Source organism: Chiloscyllium plagiosum, unplaced genomic scaffold (assembly GCF_037043375.1).
Source record: "Chiloscyllium plagiosum isolate Xiang-an unplaced genomic scaffold, Cpla_swu_hap1 HiC_scaffold_10, whole genome shotgun sequence".
Lineage (NCBI taxonomy): Eukaryota > Metazoa > Chordata > Chondrichthyes > Orectolobiformes > Hemiscylliidae > Chiloscyllium > Chiloscyllium plagiosum.
In genome coordinates, this window is record NW_028270148.1 from 61,616,698 (window position 1) to 61,638,773 (window position 22,076).

General features: G+C 41.7%; 1 protein-coding gene across 2 annotated transcripts in view; it reads right to left on the bottom strand.

Moving 5' to 3' along the window:
• Positions 1–9,283: 9,283 nt before the first annotated feature.
• The window catches only part of LOC122552874 (uncharacterized), a 101,291-nt gene continuing 88,498 nt past the window's right edge, over positions 9,284–22,076 (bottom strand). For both annotated transcript variants that reach the window (XM_043695969.2, XM_043695970.2), the window contains 4 exons: positions 20,954–21,023; positions 17,100–17,146; positions 12,387–12,445; positions 9,284–10,220 (listed from right to left, as the gene is read on the bottom strand). In XM_043695969.2, the coding sequence (XP_043551904.2) occupies positions 10,178–10,220; positions 12,387–12,445; positions 17,100–17,146; positions 20,954–21,023 (219 nt within the window). In that variant the 3' untranslated portion in view covers positions 9,284–10,177. The remainder of the gene's footprint in view (positions 10,221–12,386; positions 12,446–17,099; positions 17,147–20,953; positions 21,024–22,076) is intronic.

Below are 22,076 nucleotides of genomic sequence, written 5' to 3' on the forward strand. Positions count from 1 at the left end.
AAGGCGGTGCTGAGTTTGAGGGATTTGACTGAGACAAGGTGGGGGGAAGGAAATGAGGAAACTGGAGAAATCTGAGTTCATCCCTTGAGGTTGGAGGGTTCCCAGGCAGAAGATGAGGCGCTCTTCCTCCAACCGTCGTGTTGCCATGATCTGGCGATGGAGGAGTCCAAGGACCTGCATGTCCTTGGTGGAGTGGGAGGGGGAGTTAAAGTGTTGGGCGACGGGGTGGTTGGGTTGGTTGGTCTGGGTGTCCCAGAGGTGTTCTCTGAAATGTTCCGCAAGTAGGCGGCCTGTCTCCCCAATATAGAGGAGGCCACATCGGGTGCAGCGGATGCAATAGATGATGGGTGTGGAGGTGCAGGTGAATTTGTGGCGGATATGGAAGTATCCCTTGGGGCCTTTGTGTTTAACCCCAGATGATGGGAGAGATACTAAATAAATATTTCATGTCAGTTTTTACTGTGGAGGAAGAAATGGAGTCTAGAGAATGCAGAAAAATAAACTTTGATGATTTAAAAACAATTCACATTACAGAAGGGGAGGCACAGGTGGTCTTAAAGAATATAAAGGCACATAAATCTCCAGGATCTGATCGAATGTATCCCAGAACATTGTGTGAAGTAAGGGAGGACGTTGAGAGACCTCTTGCAGAAATATTTGTATTATCTATAACTAAGGGTGAGATGCCTGAGGACTGGAGGCTGGCTAATGTATTTTTGTTTAAAAAGGGTTTGAGGAGAAACGGGCGAACTATAGACTTTTGAGTTTAATGTCAGTTATGGGTAAATTGTTGGAGGTGATTATAAAAGATAGGATTTATGGACATTTGAAGAGGCAAAAATTGATTAGGGATTGTCAGCATGGTTGTATGCAAGGAAAATAGTGTCTCACAAACTTGATTGAGTTTTTTGAGGAAGTTACCAAAAAGATTGAAGATGGCCATGCAGTAGATGTTGTTTATTTGGATTTTAATAAAGCCTTGGACAACGTTCTGCATGGTAGACTAATTAGTAAAGTTAGGTCACATGGGATTCAGGGTGAGCTTGCACACCGTCCACCTCTTCTCCCTCATCCACCGTCCGGACACGCCTTGGCGTGCCCATTTGCCACCGGGCGGTGGGGATCCCCAGTGGAGGGCTCTCTATGCGGGAGTCCTCCCCCGTTCTCTCGGGGATCTGGGGTGGAGGATGCTGCACGCAGCAGTCCCCTGCAACCGCAAATTGCGGTGGTTCACGGACTCCCAGCCCAACTGCTTGTTCCGTGGCGCTGTGGAGTCCGTGGACCATATATATATATTGGGTGTGGGCATTTGCACTCCCTTTTTGATTTTCTGAAAAACCTTCTCCTCTGTTTTTGGCTGCACTTCAGTCCCACGCTCCTGATCTTTGGGCACCCGGTACGGAGGAAGGAGGGCAGGTCTGAAGACCTCCTCGTGGGTCTGCTCCTGGGCCTGGCCAAACTGGCCATCAACAGGTCCAGGCAGCGGGCCGTGGAGGGGGTCGTTAGGGCCGACTGCCTGCCCCTCTTCCATGGTTACGTTAGAGCCCGGTTGTCCTTGGAGAAGGAGCACGCGGTGTCGACCAACACCCTGGAGTTGTTCAGGGAGAGGTGGGCGCAACAGGGAGTGGAGTGCATCATTTCTCCCTCCAACTCTATTTTGATTTAGTCCCTCCCCTCCCCTTCCCTGTTTTGACCACACAGCACTGCCCTTTGATGTGAAGGGCAGTGTTTGTCACTGGCCACCCGGGTGTTTTCCTAAAGAAAAGAAAAAAAAAAGTAAAATAAAAATAAACAGAAGATCTTACAAAAAAAAGTAATAGTGGAAGCTGCCCGGACGGAATTTCACATTGGCCCCAGGGTCCCGTACTGCCCGCGGGAGCCTGTGCCCCACAACCTGAGCCACCTCCGGAATTTTAATTTTGTTCCCTTCCAGGGGGTAAAAAGGAGGGTTTTATATAGACTGCTGCTGCACACCGTCCCTCATCCACCGTCCGGACACGCCTTGGCGTGCCCATTTGCCACCGGGCGATGGGGATCCCCAGTGGAGGGCTCTCTACGCGGGCGTCCTCCCCCTTTCTCTCGGGAATCTGGGGTGGAGGGTGCTGCATGCAGCAGTCCCCTGCAACTGCAAATTGCGGTGGTTCACGGACTCCCAGCCCAACTGCTTGTTCCGTGGCGCTGTGGAATCCATGGATGTGGGTGTATATATATTGGGTGTGGGTGTTTGCACTCCCTTTTTGATTTTCTTAAAAACCTCCTCCTCTGCTTTTGGTTGCACTTCAGTCCCACGCTCCTGATCTTCAGGCACCCGGTACGGAGGAGAGAGGGCAGGTCTGAAGACCTCCTCGTGCGTCTGCTCCTGGGCCTGGCCAAACTGGCCATCAACAGGTCGAGGCAGCGGACAGTGGAGGGGGTCGTTAGGGCCGACTGCCTGCCCCTCTTCCGCGGTTACGTTAGGGCCCGGGTGTCCTTGGAGAAGGAGCACGCGGTGTCCACCAACACTCTTGAGCTGTTCAGGGAGAGTGGGCGCAGTGGGGAGTGGAGTGCATTATTTCCCCCTCCAACTCTATTTTGATTTAGTCCCTACCCTCCCCTTCACTGTTTTGATCACACAGCATTGCTCTTCGATGTGAAGGGCAGTGCTTGTCACTGGCCACTCGTGTGTTTTCCTATCTTCCTGGTGGTGAAAATTGAATAAAGACTTTGTGTCTTTCACTGTGTCTCACACGTATACACACACACCATGGGTGCTGGGGAAAAAATAAGCACTACCGCACTTAGATGGTAGTGTGGGGGTTAAATTAAAAAAAATAAAGTAATAGTGGAAGCTGCCCGGACGGAATTTCACATTGGCCCCAAGGTCCCGTACTTCCCGCGGGAGCCTGTGCCCCACAACCTGAGCCGCCTCCAGAATTTTAATTTTGTCTCTTTTAAGGACGTAAAAAGGCGGGCCCTGTATCAACTGTTGCTGCACACTGTCCACCTCTTCTCCCTCATCCACCGTCCGGACACGCCTTGGCGTGCCCATTTGCCACCGGGCGGTGGACTCTCTATGTGGGAGTCCTCCCCCTTTCTCTTGGGGATCTGGGGTGGAGGGTGCTGCACGCAGCGGTCCCCTGCAACAGCAGATTGCGGTGGTTCACGGACTCCCAGCCCAACTGCTTGTTCCGTGGCACTGTGGAGTCCATGGACCATATATATATTGGGTGTGGGCGTTTGCACTCCCTTTTTGATTTTCTTAAAAACCTCCTCCTCTGCTTTTGGTTGCACTTCAGTCCCACGCTCCTGATCTTCGGGCACCCGGTACGGAGGAGGGAGGGCAGGTCTGAAGACCTCCTCGTGCGTCTGCTCCTGGGCCTGGCCATCAACAGCGGGCCGTGGAGGGGGTCGTTTGGGCCGACTGCCTGCCCCTCCTCTGCGGTTACGTTAGAGCCCGGGTGTCCTTGGAGAAGGAGCGCGCGATCTCCACCAACACCCTGGAGTTGTTCTGGGAGACGTGGGCGCCACAGGGAGTGGAGTGCATTATTTCCCCCTCCAACTCTATTTTGATTTAATCCCTGCCCTCCCCTTCACTATTTGATCACACAGCATTGCCCTTTTGTGAAGGGCAGTGCTTGTCACTGGCCACTCGGGTGTTTTCCTATCTTCCTGGTGGTGGAATTGAATAAAGATTTGTACACCTTATGTCTCTCACTGTCTCACACCTTTACACACATGGGTGCTGGGGAAAAAAATAAGCACTACCGGAGTTAGACGGGAGTGTGGGGGTAAAAAAAGGAGTATCAGAGGTTCTGTTCACTCTAATAATAATTAAAAAAGTAATAGGGGAAGCTGCCCGGACGGAATTTCACATTGGCTCCAATGTCCTGTACTTCCCGCGGGAGCCTGTGCCCCACAACCTGAGTCGCCTCCGGAATTTTAATTTTGTCTCTTTTAAGGACGTAAAAAGGCGGGCCCTGTATCAACTGCTGCTGCACACCGTCCACCTCTTCTCCCTTATCCACCGTTCGGACACGCCTTGGTGTGCCCATTTGCCACCGGGCGGTGGAGATCCCCAGTGGAGGGCTCTCAATGAGGGAGTCCTCCCCCTTTCTCTTGGGGATCTGGGGTGGAGGGTGCTGCATGCAGCGGTCCCCTGCAACCGCAGATTGCAGTGGTTCACGGACTCCCAGCCCAACTGCTTGTTCTGGGGTGCTGTGGAGTCCATGGACCATATATATATTGGGTGTGGACGTTTACACTCCCTTTTTGATTTTCTTAAAAACCACCTCCTCTGCTTTTGGTTGCACTTCAGTCCCACGCTCCTGATCTTCGGGCACCCGGTACGGAGGAGGGAGGGCAGGTCTGAAGACCTCCTCGTGGGTCTGATCCTGGGCCTGGCCAAACTGGCCATAAACAGGTCCAGACAGCCTACCCCTCTTCCGCGGTTACGTTAGAGCCCGGGTGTCCTTGGAGAAGGAGCACGCGGTCTCCACCAACACCCTGGAGTTGTTCAGGGAGAGGTGGGCGCTGCAGGGAGTGGAGTGCATTATTTCTCCCTCCAACTCTATTTTGATTTCATCCCTGCCCTCCCCTTCACTGTTTGATCACACAGCATTGCCCTTTGATGTGAAGGGCGCTGCTTGTCACTGACCACTCGGGTGTTTCCTTTCTTCCTGGTGGTGGAAACTGAATAAAGATTCGTGGACCTGTGTCTTTCACTGTAAAAGAAAAAAAAAGTAATATTGGAAGGTTGATTTTTGGACTGGACGCTTGTGACCAGCAGTGTTCTACAGGGATCAGATCTTGGTCCGCTTTTGTTTATCATTTACTCAAATGATTTGGATTAAAACATTGAAGGCAGTTTGTAACATAAGTTTGCAGACACCACCAAAATTCATGGCATAGTAGATTGTGAAGAAGATTTCTAAGATTACAAAAGGATCTTGATCAAATGGGTTAATGGGTTGAAAAATGGCAGATGACGTTCAATCAGTATAAATGCAAGGTATAGCATTTTGAAACAACAAACAAGGGTAGGGCTTATACAATTAATGGTAGTGCCTTGGGTAGTGTTGTGGAGGAAAGTGACCTAGGGGTGCAGGTACATAATTCTTTGAAGTTTGCATCATATATAGACTGAGTGGTTAAAAAGGCATTAGGTATGCTTGCCTTCATTTGCTCAGTCCTTTGAGTATACAAGTTATGTTGAGGTTGTACAGGACGCTGATGAGAACTGGAATATCGTGTCCAGTTCTGGTTGTCCAGTTATAGGAAGGATATTATCAAGCTGGAGGAGGTTTGGAAGAGATTTACCAGGTTTTTGCCAGTTATGGAATATTTGAGTTCTAAAGAAAGGCTGATACTTTTTCACTGGAGCTTAGGCAATCTGACAAAAGTTTATAAAAATGAGGTATAGATAGGTTAATGGTAGTTATGCCTTCCCTAGATGGGGTATTTCAAGACTGGGTCACATTCAGTCTTATGAGGAGAGAGATTTAAAAAATGAGGCAATTTTTTTTAATGCAGAGGGTGGTTTGCATGTGGAATGAACTTTGAGGAAGTGATGGATAAGGGTACAATTACAACATTCAAAAGACATTTGGATAGACACTTGAATAGGAATATTTTGGAGGAAGAGGAGTCAGGGAGCAGGCAGCTGAGACTAGTTTAGTTTGGGATTGTGTTTGGCCTGGACTGGTTGGACCGCTGGATCTGCTTTTGTGCTGTAGGACTCTATAAATGGAAGTGCTGGTGGTAACTGCAGTATGTAGGACTATGTATTAGTGCCAGACAACTTATTATTGATACATTTGCTCGAGGTGTGTAAAAGTGACTTTAAAAACCCAGGCTTCCTAGCAGTTCTGGACAACCATACCTGCAGCAACTGTCTGCAGTTTGTGCACCTTTGGGCTCAGTATTGCTGAGCTGGTATGAGTTACAAACACTGCAGAGCGTCAGGGAGGAGAGTATCCTCAGCACTTTGTTGCAGGAGGCAGACATATCCTTAAGATTAGGTAGAACTTTAGATTTGGTTGAAGGTCACACGGAAAGCAAGCTGTGATACGTAAGGTACAAGGAACCAGCTTGGAGAAAACTCCACTACCTTATCCAACAAGTAGGATGTACTTGTTACCTCTGTGAATGAAGTAATGGACGGCAAGGAGGATAAGCAGACTGACCATGGCATCATGGTGAGGGATGCCATTTGAATGGAAGAGGAGGAAGTAGGATGATAGGGAATACTATAAATGTTCTTCTCTGTAGCCTCAATTAGAAACTCCTTACATTGAAGAGGAACTTAGGGATGGAAGGGGAAAGATTCAGGTATTATGGTTCACATGGAAACAAGTGTCATTAGAATATCATTTCTAGCTGTACCTGAGAGAATGAGGGGATTCAGGCTGCAAATTTAAAGTACAGAACATCAATCATTTCTGCATTGTTACCAGAGTGGGAAATGAGGAAACAACAGAGGCATTAAGCATTGTGTCTGACTTGACAAAAGACCATAATTCTATTAGCTTTAAAATAGTAATGGAAAAGTATAGACCATCTCAAAGTTGACATTCTAAATTGGAGGAAGGCTAATTTTGATGGTATTAGACAAAAACATTCAAAATCTGATTGGGGGCAAATGTTCACAGGGAAGGGGACGGCTGGAAAATGGGAAGCTTTCAGAAATGAGATAAGGAGTGTCCAGAAAGTATATTCCTGTTAGGGTGAAAGGAAACGCAAGTAGATATAGGGAATGCTGCATGACTAAAGAAATTATGGGTTTGGTTAAGAAAAAGTAGTAAGCAAATGTTCGGTAGATTATAAAGGCATTAGGAGTATACTTAAGAGGGAAATCAGGAGGTCAAAAAGGGGACATGAGATAGCATTGGTAAATAAGAGTTAAGGAGAATACAAAGGGTTTTTATAAATACATTAAGGACAAAAGGATAACTAGGGAGAGAATAGGACCCCTCAAAAGATCAGCAAGGTGGTCTTCGTGTGGAGCCACAGGAGATACCGAACGAATATTTTGCATCGGTGTTTACTGTGGCAAAGGACATGGAAGATATAGATTGCAGGAAAACAGACGTCTTGAAAAATGTTCATTTTACAGAGGAGGAAGTGCTGGATATCTTGAAACACAAAAGCGGATAAAGCGGATATAGCATCTGATCAGGTGTACCCTAGAACTCTGTGGGAAGCTATGGAAGTGATTGCTGAGCCCCTTGCGGAGATATTTGTATTATCGATAGTCACAGGTGAGGTGCCAGAAAACTAGAGGTTGGCTAACGTGGTGCCACTGTTTAAGAAGGGTGGTAAGCACAAGCCAGGGAACTAGAGACCTGTGAGCCTGACGTTGGTGGTGGGCAAGTTGTTGGAGGGAATCCTGAGGGACAGGATGTACATGTATTTGGAAAGGCAAGGACTGATTATGGATAGTCAACATGGCTTTGTGCGTGGGAAATCATGTCTCACAAACTTGATTGAGTTTTGAAGAAGTAACAAAGAAGATTGATGACAGCAGAACAGTAGACGTTTGCGATATGGACTTCAGTGAGGCGTTCGACAAGGTTCCCCATGGGAAACTGGTTAGCAAGGTTAGATCTTACGGAATACCAGGAGAACTAGCCACCTGGATACAGAACTCAAAGGTAGAAGACAGGGTGGTAGAGGGTTGTTTTTCAAACTGGAGGCCTGTGACCAGTGGAGTGCCACGAGGATCAGTACTGGGTCCACTACTTTTTGTCATTTATATAAATGATTTGGATGTGAGCTTAAGAGGTATAGTTAGTAAGTTCGTTGATGACACCAAAATTAGCGGTGTAGTGGACAGCAAAGAAGGTTACCTCAGATTACAACAGGATCTTGATCAGATGGGCCAATGGGCTGTGAATTCGCAGATGGAGTTTAAAAATGTGAGGTGCTGCATTTTGGGAAAGCAAACCTTAGCAGGTTATACACCTAATGGTAAGGTCCTGGGGAGTGTTGCTGAACAAAGAGACCTTGGAGTGCAGGTTCATAGCTCCTTGAAAGTAGTTGCAGCAGGTAGATAGGATAGTGAAGGCAGCATTTGGTATTCTTTCCTTTATTGGTCAGAGTATGAGTACAGGAGTTGGGAGGTCATGTTATGACTGTACAGGACATTGTTAGGCCACTTTTGGAATATTGTGCAATTCTGGTCTCTTTCCTATTGGAAGGATGTTATAAAACCTGAAAGGGTTCAGAAAAGATTTACAAGGATATTGCCAGGGTTAGAGGATTTGAGCTATAGGGAGAGGTTGAATAGACTGGAACATCAGAGGCTGAGGGGTGACCTTATAGAAGTTTATTTATAAAATCATGAGGAACATGGATAGGGTAAATCGATAGGGTCTTTTCCCTGGGTGGGAGAGTCCAGAACTAGAGGGCATAAGTTTAAGATGAGAGGGGCAAGATATAAAAGAGACCTAAGGGGCAATGTTTTCACACAGAGTTGAATGTGTGGAATGTGCTGCCAGAGGAAGTGGTGGAGGCTAGTACAATTGCAGCATTTAAAATGCATCTGGATGGGTATATGAATAGGAAGGATTTAAAAGGTAAATGGGTTGGGTGCTGGCAGGTGGAACTAGATTGGGTTGGGATATCTGGTCAGCGTGGACAAGTTTGACCGAAGGGTCTGTTTCTGTGCTGCATATCTCTATGAATATGACTCTAAAATAAGATTCAAACCAGAAATAGACACTAACTAAAGGGAAGGAAATTAGGACAATTAACAATCAAGGAAAAAGTACTGGAGGAGAAGTACCAGGGACTAAATTCCAACAAATCACCAGGACTGAGTGTAAGTATCACTTCACTGAAGTGTTCAGAAATGTTGGCATTATGTAACCCATTTGGCTGTCAAAACTCCATTGTATATACTTAAGGCTGTGACAGACATCTTTTTTGGTTTCTCAGGAATCAAGGGATATGGGACCGATTAGAAAAGAGCAGTTGAAGCCAGATATCAGCTATGATCAACCCGAATAGTGAAACAGGTTCAAGAGACAATATGGACTACACTTGCCCTTTATTATTATTAGGGTCAGTATGTAGGCCTAGTTAAATTGCTCTTGCAGAGTGGCTGTGGATTTGACATGCCTCTTTCTGTGCTGCAATCATTCTATGATTCTATAAACATTTCAAAAACTACAGGGCCTTTACAGACCATTAAATTTCAAATTACTTTGACAAAGACCTCTATATAAAATATACAAATTTTGTACATGGATAATTTTATATTAAGCTAACCTACATATGTATGGTCTACACACAAAATCCATGTTGCTTGTAAGCTTAATTCATTCTCATTTTTATTTCACAATGCATTCCCCAAAGGCCTGAGCCCAATTCGTTTACAATGTAATGTCCACTCTCAGATGTGCGCAAACAATGTTTGCAATTTCCAAGTTACATTTATTCATAGCATTAGATACAGTCCACAAATAATCAAAAGTACAGTTAAAATTTTGCTATAGATGTGCTCATACATTTCTGGCTAAACAGATGAAAATCTGATGAATTGAACATTTATGCTGAGATTTTATGGCATATATATCTTAGTGTATGGTTCAGTGCTGTGGATCCATCTTTAAAATTCAGTTACCTCTGAAATAACAAGCACTGTGGAGCTGCTCAAGTCAACTTGCTAGCTTAGTGAAACACTAACTGGGTAATTGTTAAAACAGTAAAATCTTAATACAGCGACAGGTTTTAGTCAGAAAAGCAAGACCTCAAATTTCACTACAATGGAACAGTAAATATTTTGATCACATGGAGTTAGAAATTTGCACCAACCTCACAGCATAGATCCTACAAACAGTGTGCAAACTGGGGAGGGGGCAGGGAATACCAAAAGCTCCAACTGCACCATGATTTGTTTTCACATAATAAGACACTATCCCGACACGTGCAATGTATAGTTTCTCAAATCTTTAATACAAACCAGTGTTCTCTGTACCAAATGACATAAATAAACTGAATTCAAACTTCCTACATGTTAGCATGTGATATAATGTAATACGAAATAGACTACAGTTAAACACTTTGTTACTACCAAAATGGAAAAGACTTGCAAATTACACTGCAGTTCCAAGGCTATTTTGTTCTTTCCAATCCTCCCTGTGATAATCCAAGTGACAGCCCAGCAGAAAACATGCTATGAAGCACAGGACAAGCTCCATTACTCAGTCTTCTTCTTCAGTCCAGGAATTTTCGTTTGAATCCTAGAATGAGAAGATACAAATTGATATAAATTCAAATAAATTCACAAATTTGTCATGTTACACATTTAAAACATTATATACTTTTACTAGCCTATATCATTTCATTAGCCAGTTTCACAATTTTAAGGTAACGGCATATACATTCTCTAGTAGGCAGTAACTATAGCACAGCAGTGAAGTAACATTTTATGGCAAAACATTAACATTTAGTCAAAGATTACACACAATAGATGCACTTAGGAATGGCTTTAATGGTTTTTCATGCATAAATCGGAAAAAAATTAAAAATAAAAGTTGTAATTGTTTAAAACTGTGGGCATTTTGGAATTAAGTCTGATCACGGAAAGCCTGGAGTATAGAAATCAGGATAACATTTTGAATTCCATGCAGGTAATATGAACCTTTTGCAATACTCTTAATAAGGCAGCAGGGCTAGTAGTCATGCCACTGGACTAGTAATCCAGAATTCAAGTTAATATTATGGGGACATGGGTTCAAATCCCACAGTGGCAGATGTTGAAATTTTAAATCAGTAAAAGCTAATGTCCTAATGTATACCATGCTAACAACTCTCAGTGTCATAAATCACCAACATCCTTTACAAAAGGATAGCAGCCATCCTAGTCTGATTTGGCCTACATGTGACTCCAGACTCTCAAAGATATGGTCAACTCTTAACTGCCACATCTAAACAATTATGGATGGACAATGAATGCTGGTCTCGCCAAAGAGGTCCTCACCCATAAATGAATACATTTCATAAATTTCTTAGAGTTCACAACAAACATCAAACTGAAAATGCTACGACCTGAACAAAACTAGTTAAAATGAAGCCTACCAAGGCAACCATATAGCTAAGAGAAATCACACATTGAAAAACCGCAAACAGTTTGACTTCATATCTCTCCATAAAATATAAAATTTAAAATTAATAATTGGCATGATAGGCCAGGAACAAACCAATAAGTATTAAAGGATGGTTCAGGAAACTATATGGAGCAAGGATGACAGAACCAGAGGAGAGTATCAATCCTAATTAATTAGGCTAAATTTACAAATAATATTCAAGCAGTCAACTCTATAACATGCCTCAAACAAATGATAGTTCAATAGTATCAGTGGGTACATTAAACTGAAAATTTATTTCATAATCTGACAGAAGCTTTAACATATGATCTGGCACTCAGCGTTTGCTGGGTCCAATTCATTCTTATCTACCTGCAACACCAAAGTAAACTTACCAAATTCACTATAGCTGCTGACCAGAAAGACATTTTTCAATGTGACACCAGCAAAGCATTACAGAAATTTACAAAGATCAACACAAATTAACTCAAGGAATTTTGGAAAAACGTCCAATGAGCAACGCAATTAATTCAACATGACAAACATTACAAACCAAAGGACAATCAATGCCATTAATTAAAACAGTAACTTTTTTTTAAAAAAGGAATGAGCAGAACTCTCAACCGCTTACGAACTGGTCTGAATCAATCTAAACAACAAAAACAGATAAGAACTTCAATAAATAAGATGCCAATTTCTTTCATGGTGTAACAAACCAGAGAAGTATTCCAAATCAAGCTGTGTACACAAATGAACGCTTTAAAAAAAGGTTTTCAGGATGGAAAAATTATGAATACAGTAAGGGCATAGGAACCACACCATGAATTTTAAAATGTGCAAGCCTAGTAACTGTACAGCTCAACATCAATACCATATCTCAAGTAAACAGAAAGAAAGTTCTGGAAATGATTTTCTTTCCAGAATTATTTCAAGTAACTTCCAACACCTGGTATATTGACACCTTTTAGAATTATGCAAGGCACACAGTAAGAAACTAAGTTATGGAATTGTTAATATGCCAAAATACAGTTTTATTTACAGTTTAGCTAACATCAAAATCTGAGAAATGGTGTTTACTGATTTCCCTTAGGAGCATGACCAAACTTTAAGGATGACTGCAAAAATGCAGAAGTATTTTCTAGTGTTCAAGAACAACGTAGCATCAGAGCTTTACAAATTGCATTTTCTGAAGGCATGTCAGCTAAATTCAACAGTTAAGAACATGCATCATAAATTGAGACACAAACTTCCACTTGCAATAAAATGTTACACTGCATAGTTACCACGTTTAAAACATGTCACTATTTTTTGGATACTTACTTAGCAGTGATATCTCTAATCTGCTTACTTGCTATCCCTATGTAATGATCAATTTGAGTCTAAAGAAATAAAAAAGACAGTTAAAGGGGCATTCATATATTTAAGATCATTCTATGAGAGGCCTCACATTAGATTAAATAGGTCCAGCAAATCCCAGCCTTCCTCAAGACCAGCAATACACAATAATGATGGAAAGTATGGACCACTTTAAATGTTAGAGGCCTGGGGGGGAAAAAAAAGTCAGTCATTCATGTGCAAGAACTAGCCATGAAAAGCTTTCTTGTATGTAAATGAGTGCATATATTGCAACAACCTGATGAAATTGAATTGTAGAACTGCTTCTTGTATTTGGGGCAAAACAATTCCCTCTGAATTCAAAGTTCACAACCATTACTTTGGAAGACCGGAGAAAAGTTTTAGCTCCAGTCTCATCTTCACGGTTTATCAATGGAAACGTCCGTCAATAGCGACCAGGAGTATGCTGGGAAAATGGTGCAAGAGTTCTCAGAAGTCATTTAGGTTACAAAGTAGGTTTTTGTTGAAACAAATTACCTGTACCACTTAATGCAATTAATTCAACATGAAAATGGAGACATCTCAAATGTTGCAACTTCCACTGAAAGTTCATTCCACAGACAAACCATTATGTTAACAAAAAAAAATGCCCTTTGCATCATTTTTAAAATCTTTCTCCTCTCACCTTTAAAATATGCTGCCAGTCCTGAAATCCCTACTGAGGGAAAAGACACCTGCCACTGACCTTATCTATACCCCTCATAACTTTATAAACCTCTACAGTCACCCCCCAACCTCCTATGCTCCAATGCAAGTTTTCCCAGTCTATCCTGCCTCTCCATTACGGTGGTAATAGCACAAAACAATGAAGCCCCTCTCTACTTTCCCAGCCTCATAAACCTCATTAATCATTGTATCATAAAGCTTAGGTTAATTGTGGAAACAGGGAACAAACCAGAATAAAATGTTTATCTGGGGATAAAAATCAATTTTAATGGCTAAGAATGGATTCTGCCCAGATGGCAAGAATCAAAGGTTGGCAGGCAAAACAGTATCTGAAATGATGTACTGTCTTCGGAGGTGTGTGTTTTGGGGACAGGTAAGTTTGATTCCCATGAAGTGGAAAGGTACGGCAAATAAATTCAGAGCTACCTGGATGACAAAAGAGAGAAAGATCAAGACGAATAAGAAAACATGCTCATCAAGAGAGAAACAAAGTGAAAATAAATAGTTCACGGGGGAATTGAAAATTCAGAAAACAAAGTAGGAAGAGAGGCTGACAACTGATACAAAAGGAATTCTAAATCTTCCAAAGGCATATAATCAAAGAAAGGGTAGCAAAAGTTCTGGGGCTGATTAAGGACTAATGCATTGTCTTTATCAAGGAAGATGATAGCATGCTAGTCATCGTGAGAAAGGAGGCAGCTCAGATACTTGAAAAGTTTAAAATTGAAAGCTTGGGATAAGTTGTATGGATTTAAGTAAATGATGTGGAGGAGCCAGTAACTGGGCGGCACAGTGGTTAGCACTGCTGCCTCACAGCGCCAGAGACCCAGGTTCAATTCCCGCCTCAGGCGACTGTCTGTGTGGAGTTTGCACATTCTCCCCGTGTTTCCTCTGGATGCTCCGGTTTCCTCCCAAAATCCAAAAGTGTGCAGGTCAGGTGAACTGGCCATGCTAAATTGCCCGTAGTGTTAGGTGCAGGGGTAAACATAGGGAAATGGGTCTGGGTGGGTGCGCTTTGGTGGGTCGGTGTGGACTTGTTGGGCCGAAGGGCCTGTTTCCACACTAAGTAATCTAATCTAAAAACAACTGGGCTGGACAAAGTTAAAGATCAGTCCAATAGGTTTCTTTGGAAGCACTAGCTTCCAGAGCACTGCTCCTTTATCAGGTGTTCGTGGACAATTAGACCATAAGACCACAATTTATAGCAAAAAAGATTGCAGTTTCATGCAACTGAAACAAAATATTGAAGAAACCTAGATTGCTGTTAAGTCTTTCATCTTTTAGAATGGGTTGCAGGATTTGGTTCAGTAATATGTAAATCCCAGAACTTCTTTTAAGATATCTTGATTTTATAACAAAAGGTGACATCTCAGCTCAGACAATGCATTAAGGAACAAAGAAAATTTGCAGCCCAGGAACAGGCCCTTTGGCCCTCCAAGCCTGAGCTGATCCAAATCCACTGTCTAAACTCGTTGCCCAATTCCTAAGCATCTGTAGCCCTCTGCTCCCCACCTACTCATGCATCTGTCCAGACGCCCCTTAAGTGAATCTACCATGCCTGCCTCTACTACCTCTGTTGGCAACGCGCTGCAGACACCCACCACTCTCTGTGTAAAGTACTTGCCATGTGTATCCCCCTTAAACTTTTCACCTCTCACCTTGAAAGTGTGACCTCTCGTTATTGAATCCTTCACCCTGGGAAAAACTTTATCTCTATCTATCCTGTCTATACTCTTCATGATTTTGTAGACCTCAATCAGGTCCCCCCTTAATCTCCTTTTTTCTAATGAAAACAAACCTAACCTACTCAACCTTTCTTCATAGCTAGCACATTCCATACGAGGCAATATCCTTCTCTGCACCCTCTCCAAAGCATCCACATCCTTTTGGTAATGTGGTGACCAGAACTGTACACAGTATTCTAAATGCAGCCGAACCAACGCCGTGTTCAATTTTAACATGACCTGCCAGCTCTTATACTCAATGCCCTGTCCGATGAAAGCAAGCATACCATATTCCTTCTTGACCACTCTATCCACCTGTGCAGCAACTTTCAGGGTACAATGCACCTGCACTCCCAGATCTCTCAGTTCATTACCTTTTCCCAACAGCAAATGCCCTCTTTCAAATCATTTATGTATATCACAAATAACAGTGACCCCAGTACTAACCCCTATGGAACACCACTGGTCACCTTTCTCCAGTTCAAAAACTCCCTTCAAATACTACTGTCTCCTGTTGCTCAAACAATTCTTATCCAACTAGCTAGAACACCCTGCACACCATGTGACTTCACTTTCTCTATTAGTTTATCATGGGGAAGTTTATCAAACCCCTTACTACAATCCATGTATATGGCATCAACAGCCCTTCCTTCATCTATCAACTTGATTGACTCCTCAATGAATTCTATTAGGTTGGTAAGGCACGATCCCCCCTGCACAAAACCATGTTGCCTATCACGGATAGGCCCATTCTTTTTAAAATATAAAATAGATGCTACCCCTCAGTACCTTCTCCAGCAACGTTCCCACCAAATTAAAGGTGAGGTTAATCTGTCTGCATCCCAATCTTGCGTCAGATTGGTTCTATTTGTTATTTTTTTCACTTTAAAGAAATGTCTATAGTGGAGATCCCCATGGGTTGGTATCGGGACTCTTGCTATAACCAACTAATCCCCAGACCTTATAGTACAGGTCATAATTTCAAAGTGTGCTGATGATCAGATGTGCCAGTTCAGCATTTTACAAGCTATAGCAGTGAATGTTTGATAACAAAAACATCGGCAAGTCAACAAAAGTCCTTGTAAACAGAGCAGTCATTATCTTACTCCTTTACTAAGGATGGATCTTAATCGTGCATCAGCAACACGTAACAGAAATTCCATCAGCAAACGCCTGCTCTCTCATTCAGATTCAGTGGGAGGACCAAACAAATGCTGGAGTTCTACTAGATGCCAGTTCCGCAAGCATTCAGGCAAAATGGCCTATAAAAAAGATCAATTATGCTGGATGCAACTGTGGCAACAGATGGTTGAAAAATGTCTCCAAATACAGTTTCTGTTCTCAACTCTCAAATGGTATAAGAAAAGGGTACAAACACACATTGCCACATTGACATTAATGACTGGGAGGTTATGATAATTGTTCAGAATGATAATCTGTCCATCAAGTTGGATCAGATTAAATCAGAATGTTTTAATGGTGAGGCACAGTGGTGACAGAGGAAAGAAAAGAATGCGAGCCTTGCCATTCCAGATTTTCTTACTCATGGAATGGCTTGCCACATTTGCTCAAAGACCAATGAGCTAAGAGATTGCCTGCTCAGTTACATGAAGACCCATAGCAGACTCATAAACCTTGAGTATATGTCATTCTTGAACCAAAAACCAGCTAACTATGACAATTCCCACTCTATCAAAAATGACTAGCTGAATGTGATTTTTAATTGATAAGTGAAAAGATACTTACAGAGACTAGGAGGAAGACTATGCCTTTTGGGTCCTTTGAGCTAGGTCTGCCATTCAATAAGATTGCGGCTGATCCTTTAACTCAACTCCATATTCCTACATTCTTTCCAGGCCCCAGGATGTATTTTAATCTCCAAAAATCTAACAATCTCTTTCTTGAATAAACTCAGTGTCACTGCCTCCACAGCTTTTGTGGTAGTGAATTCCATAGATTGACCACTCAAGTGAAGAAATGCTTCCACATCTGTCTTGTTGGTTCAAGTAGCCAGCATCACCTTCTAAGGACAACTATGGAAGGGCAATAAGTGTGATCGCCACATCCCACAAGTGAATAAGAATTATAAAGAAAAGCTATCCACACAAAGTATCAGGACACCAGTATTGCATACCTACAAATTCAATTGCCAATTCATTCTTATTGTGCAGGAGGGTGGGGAGAGGGGTGGTAGTAAAGGGAGGGAAGAGGGGGAGATGCACAAAATACAGCTCAAATTATAACTTACCTGGTGTCTTTCATAAACCACAGGAATGCTGAAAACTGCTACCAGAGCTACAGGAAAAAAAAATGTAAAAATATTAAAAACTAAATGATTCAGAAAACATTTCTTACTCCTATAACAAAATAATCAACTCGTTCTGATTCACAGTAACTTCTGCCCTAAAAATGTAGCATAATTTAGATGCACAAACTATCCAGATAGCTTATTGAAAAGATATACCTTATATACTTGCGGATAGGTCAAATTTTGAAGGTATTGTTTTCAAGAGGATGAAATTCATGCTTGGTATGAGTCAAAAAATGGACAAAGAGCCAAATCTTTATATAAAATAATAATGAAAGGAAAAAGAATTATGGCCATTATTGAATATTTATCTGTAAAATAACTGTCTCTATTCTGCCTGCTACAGTAGAATGGTACAGAAGTCCCGCGCATACCCATGGGGATACCTTCCAAGACCTACAGTGGAGGCCCAAAACCGTGGATAGGTGCGAACCCATTCACTTAAATGGGAAACGTCCCTTTCCGGCAGCCTCCTGGTCCCCTATAATCTTCAGGCTGCAGCAAGCCGCAGATAACAAACTGTGAAAAGTGACTCCGCGGATATGGTGGTTGCCCTGTACGGTCATTCCATTACAGTAATTCTAAAAACCTGGAGCAAAGCACGACGACTGGTGGACTAGAAGACCCAGAACAGAGCACTACGACCAGCAGACTTGAAAGCCGGAGCTGAGCACAACAGGCAGGCACTGACTCAAATTTTGATCTGCAAGTGTGAAGAACTAGAGTCAACCTATACGAGATATACGGAAAATACAAGATGTTTTGGGAAAAATAGGGGTAGACATACAGGAGATCCACCACCTATACACGAATATGTATATATTAGAATAATAATTTAGAGAGAAGAAAGTGAGAACATAAGCCTCAATCCAGACATGTTGGGCACTCTGAAGATTGTTGCCAATTTAAAATATCACAATAGTCCCTTGCATTCGATGGGTTGCATCTCAGAATATTAAAGGAAGCAGCTACAGCGACTGTGGATGCACTGGCAGCAAGTTTCCAAGAATCCTAAGATCTTAAGAGGATTGGAAAACTGCCAATGTAACAGCTTTAGTCAAAAAACAAGAAACAATCAACTGTAGGTCGGTTTGATTAACATCTGTCCTTGAGACTATAATCATAATATAATCAGACAGTCAGCACGGCTCATGAAGGGGCAATCATGCCTAACAAAATTTATTACAACTCTTTGCGGAGATAACAAGCAGGATAAAGAAGAACCCATAGATGTAAAATTTTGATTTCAAAAGCATTTCATAAGGTACTGTACATAAGATTACTTAAGATAGAGTTCATGGTGTTCGGAGTAGTGTATTAGCATGGATAGACAATTGGCTACAGTAGAAGAGAGTTGGAATAAGGGGCCATTTTCAGAATGGCAACCTGTAAGCAGTGGGATCAATGCTAGGGCCACAATCATTTATAATACACATATTAATGACTTGGTTGTGGGAAATAAATACATTATTGCCAAGTTTTCAGATGACAAAAGTAAGTGAAGGCAAGTAATGAGGTTGATAATCTGCAGAAAATAAAAGACAGATTGAGTGAGTGGACAAAGATTTGACAAGATGAAACAATGTGAAAAAATGTGACGTTGTGCACTTTGCCAGGAGGCGTAGAGGAGCCGAATATTATTTAAACAGGTGACATTTGCAGAAATCTGCAGGAGGATTTGAGGTGTATATACACATCACAAAAAGCTAGCATACAAGTTCAGCAGATAATAGGAAAGTGTAGTGTTGGCATTTATTTCAAGGTGAATGGAAAATAAAAATTGAAAAGTCTTGCTAAGACAATCCAAGCTACTAGTTGGACCACATCTAGAATATTGTGAACAGGTTCAGTCCCTTACTCCTGGCAAGATACTAGCATTGGAGGCAGGTCAGAGAAACTTCACTAGGTTGATCCCAGACATAAAAGGATTTTGTTACAAAGTAAGATTGAAAAGAGTTTAGAAGAATGAGGGGCGATCATATTGAAACACAAGACAACCGATGCTGACAGAGTTTCTCCAGAACTTGGAGTTCTTATTTCAGATCTCCAGCACCTGCAGTATTTTGCTTTTAAAGATTCTTAGGGGCCTCGACAGGGTTGATGTTAAGAAGTTGTTTTGCCTTGTAGGAGAGTCTAGGACCAGACAACATAAGTGAACTATCTAGTTAGGACAGTGGCGAGGAGAAATATGTGGAATCTTTATCACAGAGGCCATCTCATTCAAAGATGAGAGACTTTTAATCAGGAAGTGAATCAAGCATTATGAGCCAAGTTAGGAAAGTGGAGTTGAGGAATATAAAAATCAGCCATGATCTCACTGAACAATGGAGCAAATACTCTACTTTTGCTTCTACATCTTCTGAACTGTAACTGTATGCTTTCAATCTGATGCTATATTTAACTTGTTTAGCCACAGACTGCAGCCGTGAAGAATTTTACCTTGAATCCCATTTATCTTCAAATTAAGGCCACACTCACTCAAATGCAGCCATGATTTCAAGAGCCGTCAGTCAGTCTCAATCCTTGTTTCACTGAAATTTTTAGACCCAGTTTCAAGTCTCACCTGCTCAGAGGTGTGCCAATAACATCTCTGAACAGGTCGATTAGAAAAGCTTTTTTAAAAAAAAAAGAAAATTACATCTTGAATGATCTCTTTAACTCAAGGTACAACTGAAGAATGAAATGAGTCTGACCTGCTATGAGCCCTGTTGGACAATCAACTTGCCTAGCTTGGATACCATGGAGACTGGGACCCAGATTTGAGACTTACTGGCTCAAGTTGCAAAATGTTCTCACATTGAAGACAAAGGAAGGAGCAGCTGGAATGGACTGTCATTTGTTAGTTTATACGGAGTTTAGTCAATATTAAAGTTTAGTTTGGTGCCGTAAAAGTCTTAAACTTGAAACTTTATCATGCAATCCCTTAAGTTGATCGTTTAGCATTCAAATAAATTTTAAGAAATCACTTCTATAAATTTGAAATCATCCAAGTCTCTGCTGCCTTTGCCTTTATACATACCAAATTTCATTAAACCATCACCCTTGTGTTTACTGGTCTACATGGGCTCCTGGTGAAGCAATGCTTTGATTTTAAAATTCTTACCTTTGATTTAAAATTCCTCCATTGCCTTGCCCCTTCCTATCTTTGTACTTTCACTCCACACCCTTCAAAGATTTAAACTCATCTACTTGTGACGTTGAGCAATGATTTTAATTACACAACCACTGGTAGTCATGCCTTTGCCTCCGTCCACTCTCAGCTCTTGCTTGCGCACCATAGACTTCTCCTCCTTTCTCCTTTAAAATGCCCTTAAAATTACAACTTTTTAAACTTTCTGGCCATCTGCCCTTGTATATCCTCAGTGTGAAACCCCCCTCTACAGATCTCCTTGAGGCAGTTTAGGTAGTTTTATTATGAAAATGCACAAAATCAGGTTCCTATCAAAATACTGCATTTTTAAATTATTTCACCTTTCATTCTGGGAGCATTCTTCAAAGTCAGCTTCAATACCAAAATGACCATATCTTGAGATTTCAGCAGGATGTTAAGAATGCATCTTTGAAAGGAGATATGCATGACTAACTAAACAAAATACTTAAATGTGTGGCTCAAGCAGATGCAACCCAGACTTACAGAGCAAGCTCTCAGTAAATAAATAGAACTGAGTCAATTGCCAGTCATGTATTTTTAACATACATGTACCCATCATGTAAGCATTTCAAAAACAGAAGCTACAAGTCAGTGCAAATAAGAGGAATATAAATTGCAATCGAATGTCTTTATTTGCACTTACCTATTATCAGCAGGGACAGTCCATTAAACAAGGCACCAACATAAGTGAGCAGCCACATCAGCACTGAAAACTAATAAAAGGAACATGAATTGAAATACAACTCAAAGCATGCATTTTGAATTGCACTGAGCAACATTTATAGAAGACTTTTTAAAAACTAATAAGTCCCCCAAAAATTAGTTGTCTAATCCATAAAAGTAAAACCAAGAAGAACTATTTCAGGCAAGCACTCAACTAGCTACTAACAATAGAGGGAAGAATTCAAGATTATAACCATTGTCTTGGTAAACAAAAGAACACACAGTATCAAATTGAGCTCGGGGTAAATTGAATACTGATCGTAAATTGGGTAAAAATTACATTCCACAATGCCAATCTGATCTAAATGGAAGACTTCCACGCTTCAGCAGGAATAATGATTTAACCTGTATGTAGCATATTGGGACAATCATTTAAGATTAAACATAGTAAATACGAGTACAAAAGGCTATCTTCAGTGAGAACAGCCTTCAATTTAACTATATGCTAAAGGTAGTAAATTACTTAAACCTTAGAAGCAGATAGGCACAAGGAATTTTAAAAGATTTGACATAACAGATTTGTCAAAGTTGACCTGTTTGTACTTATCCAAAACAGCCAGCAGGCATAATAAATTAAAATTGTAACAAAGATGAGGCAAAGAACAGAGTAATAATTGAACAAAGGTCACTATTGCCAGACAATAAAAGCTGTCACTAAATAATCAGATTTAAAAAGAATTAATTCCTTTAGTATTAGGTCAGTTTTAAACACTCAGGATCTGAAATTTCACTTCAGATCAATCTCAGAAGAATAGGAGCTGGCATGGTCCAGCCTTTCCAATAGACATTCCCAACCTCGTCTGCCTCCTTTCAGCATAAAATGCCTCACTTCAAAACTTTGTCAATAATAAGAAATCTAGATGCTATTTTAAGCAGCTGCATCATGCTGCCACTGTGATTACTTTCCTAATTTTTATATCCCTAAGCCAGTTCGCACATGGCTTGGGCAATAATCTGGAGATTATGACCCTCAAGAACCTGTTCCTTAGTTTTGTTCCTAGTGCTCAATAATCTCCAAACAGGTCCTCCTTCCTAGCCTTGCC